Raw genomic sequence first — 9,166 nt, forward strand, 5'->3', positions numbered from 1 at the left:
TTGCTTATTTAGTGAAAGACCAATGAGAACAGAAGAAATTACATGGGTCCTTCAGCAATAAATAGCTTCATGGACAGACATAACTGATAAATTGGGAAACCACCTTGATCTAGTGACTTCCTGAATATCTAGTTTTTTCCCTAAGGAATCTGCTTGTAGTTTTGCTGCCGTCGGCCCCATGTAAGGTCTACTACTGGCAGGCTTCTTTCTTTTCTTAGTATCTTATTCCTCTTAATTGTTATTGCAATTAACATGACAGCCAAAATAACAGCTAAGACTGTAGTTAAGCTCATGCTTAAAACAATAATTGCAATGACTAGAGGAGAACTAGATGTACTGTGAAAGTTTACAGGGAACCCATCCTCTTTTATAAATATTGGAAATTCCTTGTGGAACTTTGATGGCTTAAATCGTCCTCTGTAACCCTGAAAATGGTGGTATCCCATGCACTTATTCAAATCTTTGATTTTAATATTTGCTATAGCACATGCATGATGCTTTTTACAAGTCACATCACACAGCCCATTATTAAATCCAGCAGAATTCCTTAAGTAGTATTTCTGAAATAAGTCATCATCTAACTGAAGCTGTTCATAGAGATTTTTCATATTAACAACATCAAGACTCTTTAACCCATAAGCTTCTGTTGCTTGGTAATAAAGTTCCCACACAGGCCTTTCCAGCCCAGTATATTTCACAGAGACATTGTTTAATACAAAGATGTCTTGGTCTCTATAAACATTATCAGAATAGGGACCATTTGCTCTGGTCAAGTTGAGATGGTATTGGGCATAATCCAAAAGTGCTGTCTTATTGTAAAAGTAGAGTCGAAGAGAAGGATTGACTGCTGTTCCACCTCTGACGGGAGCCGGATACCAGGGTGTCACTGATGGAGCTATGAAAGCTACACTTTGTGTATCACCTGTTGGATAAAAACATTATTGTATGTACCATACACATTAACTAAAATCAAACTCTTATCCTGTATACCTATTAATTTACTTCACTCCCTTCAATGGGTAGACCAAGCACAATTTTTCAGAGATAAATTAACTACCCCGGTAATTAAAAAATTAAAGAGTACCATACCTGTACTAACAGAGTACTAGTAGTAGAATACAAATACTATTAGTAGTAAGGAAGATGGTAGGAAGGGGAGGGAATAACTACTACAGTGCTATTATGACACCCATGATGATTACTGCCACACAGGCAACTCTGAATAATGGATCCATCTAAATAATGACATGATTTTGCTGTCAAATCACTCTTCAAAAATTTCAATTTTTTAGTTAACACTTGGATTTTTTACTGGTGTCTGTGAAATCTGGATTGTCATGTACAGTGGCACCTTGTTCAAACGGCCCAGTTAGGACCAGTCCTGTTTAATTTTTCATTATTGTGCTCTATAGTTTCTGGGTGTGACTGCACTACATTTTCCAGACTGTTTGCCCCGTGATTTCTGGGAGTGTTTGCGCCGTGATTTCTGGGAGTGTTTGCCCCGTGATTTCTGGGAGTGTTTGCCCCGTGATTTCTGGGACTGTTTGCCCCGTGATTTCTGGGAGTGTTTGCCCCGTGATTTCTGGGAGTGTTTGCCCCGTGATTTCTGGGAGTGTTTGCCCCGTGATTTCTGGGAGTGTTTGCCCCGTGATTTCTGGGACTGTTTGCCCCGTGATTTCTGGGACTGTTTGCCCCGTGATTTCTGGGACTGTTTGCCCCGTGATTTCTGGGACTGTTTGCCCCGTGATTTCTGGGACTGTTTGCCCCGTGATTTCTGGGACGTGTGCCCGATGGTTTCTGAGCTGTGTGCTTAGGGTTTCCAGTCTGCGTGCCTTGCAATTTCTGGGCTGTGCTCAGTTGTTTCTGAGCCTGTATGCAAAGTTCTTTCCAGGCTGTGTTAGTTGTTCCTGGGACATGGGCCTAGCTATTTACAGGTTTTGTGTCCAAATGTTTAGACATGAATAATATATATATAATGATTTTGTGTGCACATGTATGTGTATATTTATAGTATATTAATTATGCCAAATGTTATCATGGTAAGAAAGTTCATTTTACTCTTGCCTGATAAACCCATACTACTCTTGCTGGATGACATGGCTTTAACTTGCAAATAATGATACAGTATATAACATAAAATACTTGAGTGTGAGAGGTCAAACCATTTTCTGGATACAAGAGAGAAAATGTCACATTGACTTATGTACAGTTTGCAGTACAATACAATACTTAACAAGGCACTTCTAATTATAAATGCATTACCAGTATTTTGTATAGTACAGGTATATATATATAAATGTGCAAGATTAGCACAAATAAGAAAAAAAATGATTAAAAATTACATACAACCCAATGACCCAGATTTCACATCATCCCTCTCTGGAATACAGATTTTCCTTCTGAATTTCAGAGGGAAAATACAGTAGACAGATTTGATCTATTGTTTAGAGTGATCCATTATATGGAGGTATGGATTTTCAAGGATGCGTTATAATTTTTCCATCCCTCAGTCTATTTGACTGTATAATTTATTAAGTAATACCTATACACTAAATTAGCTCAAAAATTAAATAATTTTTCAGAACAAATTTCTGATGGGAAAAAGCATGACACTAGAAGATAATAAATGCATGTAATAGGGGAAAAATACAACAACATTATTCTATACTTAACTTTAGCAGTCTGGAACAGCCTGAAGCTGTCTGTATGCTCATGACCATAAATTTGAGCCATAATTATTCCACCAAATTCATTCAGGAGATCAACATAGGCATCATTGTACGTGGCATTAAAAAATGGTTCTTCAGCAAATCTTTCAAAATACCCAGGAGGGGCATGGGCAGAAATGATCACCTGCAAAAAACAGCCATAATAACGACTTCATCTTGGCTTCATAGTCAAATGTCTAAACATCTTAACAGGATGGGGTGTGAACTGTGCTACAGTTCATAGTGTACAGTCAAGCAATTAGCCTAGAAACAGTGGAGCCTAGTCTTTGGGAGCAACTGAATGTGATCGCTCAGAAGACTCAATTGTACTAAAAGTATATTACTGTAAGGGGGTGCTGAATTACAGGCAAAGCACACACATTGTGGAATCAGGAAAATTAATGCTATATGCAGCATTAATTTTATTTGGTAACCACCGAAAGAGAAAACATGGCCAAAATACCTCGAAATATTTTAGCCATTCCTGGTACAGTACTTAATATACTTATCACATTAGCCTACAATCTCTCACTCTAAAAAAAAGTCCACTACGGGCTCACCATAGCCCGTGCTGCTTGGAACTTTTTGTTCCAGGTAGCGAATCTTAAACAACAGCTACTCTCACTCTGTTTATGTTACAATATAATTTGTGTTAAATATTAAAATAGAAAATGTTAAACACCTTACACTTTTCTCTCTTTACCTTCCTCTTTTGTGTTTTACTTGGTCAAAGTAAAGAAACTGAATATGAAAAAAGTTCTTCATATTATAAGCATCAGTACTAAAAACAAAAATAGAATGATGATTAAAATTTCCTTTACATACAAACTGACGACCAAGAGTTCACATCATTCCCCTCCGGAAAACAGATTTTTCCAACATACTTTTGAAGAAACCTAGAATTTGGAGACAATTGAAAATTTAATCTAATTAAACTTAACTGAAGCAAATGGAATATTAATTAAACCAACCATGGAGTTGTTATCCTGAACTTGCTGCAGTCTTTTCCTTAACCATGCAAACTGTCCACAAGGGTCACTTGCGTTTACACCAAGTGCATTAGGGGCATAATATAGGTTGGTGTTCAGCACTAACACCTGCAACATGGAAACAATAACAATGTGAAGCAAATCTACCACTAAATCTTTATTAAAAACAATTTTTTTTAAATATAGCACTCCATTCCAAAATACTGTACATATAAAAATTATGATATATTTTCATATTATTCTTCCCAGTACATATTATCCATATTTATTATTTACTGTAATATAATGCACCTATATTTTTACAAAGATCCCTATTATAATAACTGAAAAGATTCACACACACATTATACCTAATGCATTAATGGAGACATAACATGTGCGTGTACAGGCTAACCATAGCCCGTGCTTCTTGCCCCGCTCCTGTGCCAGGTAAGTTACGGGTTTACCATAGCCCGTGCTACTTGGAACTTGTTCCGAGTAGCTGAATCTATAACAACAACTATAACAATGTGTGTGTAACTGATTTGATAAGATACAGTATTATACATACAGTAACACCCGTGGGAAGTTCATATCCATAGTAACCTCCCTGCCTGAACTCCAGTTGTGCACTCTTGGGCAGCACAGATGACCAGCCTCCTTTTGTTAAGTACTCTCCATAAAACTCTTCTCCCGCAACCGGAAAATAGTCCTGAGAATATTTTTAATCGTTTAACAAAGAAACAAGAATATTTCATGATACAGTACTGTCATTTTGATGACAAATATGATTCACACACACAAAGTATATATATATAGGCTGTGCTTAAGATCAAGTGCCTAACATGCTGAATTTTCCAAAAACATGATATTTTTCAAATATAATATGATGGTCATCATATTTTTCAAAATTTTATTCTTATAGAATGATAAAACATTCCATTATCCAGTATATGATTTTTTTGAGTGAAAACATAGAAATTTGATCAAACCTAATCTAGCCTAACGTTTAACCGAGACAAGAAATTGCGAATACAACAGTAACCTATGTCAAGCCTGTTAGCCAAGATTAACCTATTTTGAACTAACCATGAACATGATGCAAAAAAATAATTTACAGTAATATTCAGATTCACTTAAAAATACTGTAATCTATAGCATTAGTAAGCCTTTGATATTTTAATATTACATGTACATTGTAGAGAATTTTATTAATATTAATACAGCATTGTACAGTATTTATTTTTAAACAAATTTTGACAAACAACAGTATATAGAAATATATTGCACACCATATTTTTATAATAAAGTGCTAACCAACCTTAGGAAAAGCATCATGATTGCCTAGAACTGGAAGGATTGGAACAGAATCCTGAAATGTAGTGCGCAGCTCTCCAGTTATATTACTGATTGTGTTGAATATTACTGTGAAGTTTGGTTCTGGATCATTCGTGTGAGGAACATTATCCCTGCAATGTAACAAGCAATTCATGTAATGCTGTAGTCATACAGAACATTAATCACTCAACACTGCTGCAAAATCAACCAAATCTTATTGACTTCTAATTAACATAATAGTTTTTACATTAAAATATATACAGTATTTGTAATGAATGTGCGTGTGCCAATGATGACTTCACGGAAAACTTTAGTATAAATCTTGTATGTTATATACAGTACTACTGTTTCTGGGTCAAGTGAAACTCAGATGTGGAATGGGAATATTAATTAATTAATTAAATTTTAAAGTAAATTAGTTAGAATTGTACAATAACAAATAGAAATTAAATGTACCAACTATGGTAATGTGCATAACTTAATAGAAATTGTCAATAATTACAATAGAATAACTTTACCAATCCAAATTTTACATGGTAACTTATTAGCAAATAATTGGCAATGAAGAATAAATTACAATGGAATAATTGACACTTGTAAATAAATGACAATTGGTTGACAGTGGGAATTAATTACCAGTAAAAATCATGACAATGTAAAATTACAATGATTAATTGCCAATGAACTTTTTGGCAATGTTCTATGCATGATGGGGAAGGGGAAAGGTCCGGCATGAGCCTCCCTGCCCTGCTCTATATTGATGAATACTTATGAATCAGTTGCATTCTCATTACTGTACTATTATTATTATACTTTATTCTCTTGTAATTATTTAAGTGTAGTTACAGGATGAGAGCTACGTTCATTGTGTCCTGTCTTCCCAGCACTCTGTCACTTTGAATTGACAGATGGTTTTGGCCTCCACCACCTTCTCACCTAAGTTGTTCCAACCGTCTACCACTCATGTTTCCAAAAGTGAATTTTCTTATATTTCTTCGGCAGCTTTGTTTATAGTTTAAATCTATGACTTGTTATTGAATTTCCAGGTCTCAGGAATTCTTCCCTATACATTTTATCGATTTCCGTTACTATTTTGTACATAGTGATCATATTGTCTCTTTTTCGTCAGTCTTCTAGTTTTGGCATACTGTATTTAAAGCCTCTAACCTCTTCTTGTAGCTCACGTGCTTCAGTTCTGGGAACCACTTAGTAACATGTCTTTGCACCTTTTTCAATTAGTAAAAGTAAAGGTGAGTAAGAACATAAGAGCAGCAGTGTTTTTTTTTTTTAATCTTGAAAAAAAAAATTACTATGTACTGTATAGTAATAGAGCATTCATTAAAAAAATAAAATACTGAATAATAATGAATTATAATACAATAATATAATACTGAATTTATAGTGACCATTTCTGGATTCAAATTAAACTTCAAGATGACTTCAAGATGGGAATAAACTTCAATTTTTTTTATTAAATTATAATGTAGTAAATATGCAAATAGTAAGAGAGGTTTGCTATAATTTTCCAGTGCACAATTTTTGTTGTAAACTAATTTACAATGCATTTATGTAGGGTAACTCTTTAACATGGTAACAAATTTCAATTAAATATTTATGGCAGTGTTGGTGACAATTAAGTAGCAGACAGAATTATGTTGGCTTTTGCACTGAACTTTTGTGATTTGAATAATTTCCTAGGATATACAGTATATTGAAAGTGATGAATTAGCCATGTGAAGTTAAGGAGTCTTTCAGTTAGACAAATGTAATGGTGATGTAGAATAGTAAGAAATAAAAGGTGGGTGTCCATACAATGGAAATTAGGGCATGGAAACTGGGGTCCCTGACCCATAATTTCCATTCCTTGTAAGAGGGTGTGCGATGGGGAGGTTTGGCGGGAACCTTGACTTCATGCATGACAGCCTAGTGGAAGTGGAGACAAAATTGCAATAGGGAGGGATGAGGGAAATGATTGCAGGAAACCAACAACTTGCATGGGGGTTGTGGTCAAGCTGGTTATGAGTAGGCCTTATATAGGGCTCAGGTGAAGCCATTTTTCTCCATAAAACAAGTGAAAGGAACATGGTCCTTGTGGATTTGTTCAAGTGAAAGGAAGTTTGCACTCTGACAGAAATGTTGGTATTTTTATCACACTGTACAGTATTACATTGTATATCTTAATGGGAACATTACAAAAAGTCCAGAATATAATTTTAGCAATGACACAATAAAACTTACCCTGTCCATAAAATAAAATCTGGCTTATTATTAATTTCAGCCATAGTGTTTATGGCATTCTTGACTAGTGGCCAAGGAGAATCACACAAGTAATTGCCATAAATTCCATTGTGTTCTATAGAAGAATAATTTTCATGGCACATTTTGGATGCATCCCCAAATTCGCTGTACTGTTGATCCCAGTGGATGTCTGTGATCTGCCAGAATGTACCTGTCAAAGCAAGCACACAATTAAAGTTGAAATTTTATATTCATTTACCATTTTACTTTGATTCCTTAAAGGGCTCCTCTTTCAAAGTATATTTCTTATATTTGTATTGTAATGTATGTTACTGGAATAACATTGTTTAAGACAGGAAGTCTGTCAGGCATATTAAGATCCCCCTAACCATGGATAAGGATGTCTGTGCTGTTACCCATTCAGTTGCTTGCTGGAATCAGCAGCGCTTAACCTGAATGAGATACATGCACATAATCCACCATGCCGTGACCAGAGTTTTTGAGTGTGAGAGATCGGAGCAGAAACATGCAAGCTAAACCCATCTTCGCAACTTCTCATTGATCTATTACAAACTCAACAGTACTGTATTATGAAATATACCAATGAAGTAATAATATGATTGATACACAATGGAATTACTTTATTGTGATTTATCAATGAGAAAATCAGTACGAACCATGTACCCGCTCACTTGGTACTCCCAAGCTAGCACCCTAGACCATCACGCCATGACACGATCAAAAGCAACGCAACCTGGGATTCCACTGAACCCTCTAGGATTCCAGTGGCTTACAACTGAAGCCCAATCAAGGTTTCAAGAATTGCATCTACGCACTCTGGCTAATGGTCCAGTAGTTCTCCTCCAACACTTCTCGTCAAATACACAATGAACATAGTGGAACAGGGCACTAGCTTGCAAATATCATGTGAGTGGGTTCGAATCCTACTCATGACTGATTGATTTTCTTATTGATACATCGTGTTAATGTGATTTCATTAAATGGGTACCTATTTACTGCTAGGTGAGCAGTAAATAGGTGAAAGGAAAGGTACCCCCATCATCCCGCCCGGGTTTCGAACCCGAGATTCTCGATTGTGAGTAAAGAACGAACCCTACCGAGACCCTTAAAAGATGAATACTGTACAGGAATACATATTTTTTATTTTGTCATTTATTTACACATGCAAGAATTCTTATATTCATATAAAGCCACCAGCACACATGGCATATCGGGCAGATTCTTAATCCTAATTTTTCCCTGAATATGACCCACCAATTCGTTTAACAACCAGGTACTGCCATTCACTGCTGGGTGAACAGAGGCTACAGTTAAGGATTGCACCCAGTCAAACCTCCCCGGCCAGAATACGAACCCAGACTAAAGCGCTCGTGAAACGCCAGGGAAGCGTTTTACCACTGCACCACGAGGACTGCATGGAAAATTACTTAAACAAAACAAGTACCCAACACTGAACTAGATGTCGCAGACTTAAATAATTAAATCTATGTTCAGGTCCGACGAGTATTTAATAAGACCAAGCCCACCTAGTGTTATATATAGTCTGACTTGCCTTCATGTACATTGGTCTTGTCTTGTCCAACATCCGGCCCGTAGTCCCAAGTGTCATCTGCTAACCAGGCACCATTATCATCAGTGAGTTCCTTAAGCGGTGTCAGTGACGCTGTCACTGACAGCCACAGTCCAACTATAATTAAAATTATGATGCTTCTCAACATAGTTAAAAAAAAAATTGATTAAAATTGAAGGTGAACACGAGCGCCTGGTGACTGGTGTACACAATACCTCCGACCCGGGGCACTCTCTCCTGGGCCACAGCGGGAGATCCATGCATGACGATATCATCCAAAGTCTTAAAAAATCACTAACAAGAATCGACATCATTAGCATCTC

General features: G+C 36.2%; 1 protein-coding gene across 1 annotated transcript; it reads right to left on the minus strand.

The window, feature by feature from the left end:
• On the minus strand, positions 1-9,097 carry LOC123769164 (acid sphingomyelinase-like phosphodiesterase 3b). The gene is made up of 7 exons (XM_045760159.2): positions 8,826-9,097; positions 7,253-7,463; positions 4,998-5,145; positions 4,248-4,388; positions 3,680-3,805; positions 2,673-2,853; positions 1-922 (listed from the first exon to the last, which is right to left on the minus strand). Exons 1-7 carry the CDS (start codon positions 8,989-8,991, stop codon positions 141-143), a joined length of 1,755 nt encoding a protein of 584 aa, XP_045616115.1. The 5' UTR covers positions 8,992-9,097; the 3' UTR covers positions 1-140.
• Positions 9,098-9,166: the final 69 nt, after the last annotated feature.

This window comes from Procambarus clarkii, chromosome 66 (genome assembly GCF_040958095.1).
Source record: "Procambarus clarkii isolate CNS0578487 chromosome 66, FALCON_Pclarkii_2.0, whole genome shotgun sequence".
Classification (NCBI taxonomy): Eukaryota; Metazoa; Arthropoda; class Malacostraca; order Decapoda; family Cambaridae; genus Procambarus; species Procambarus clarkii.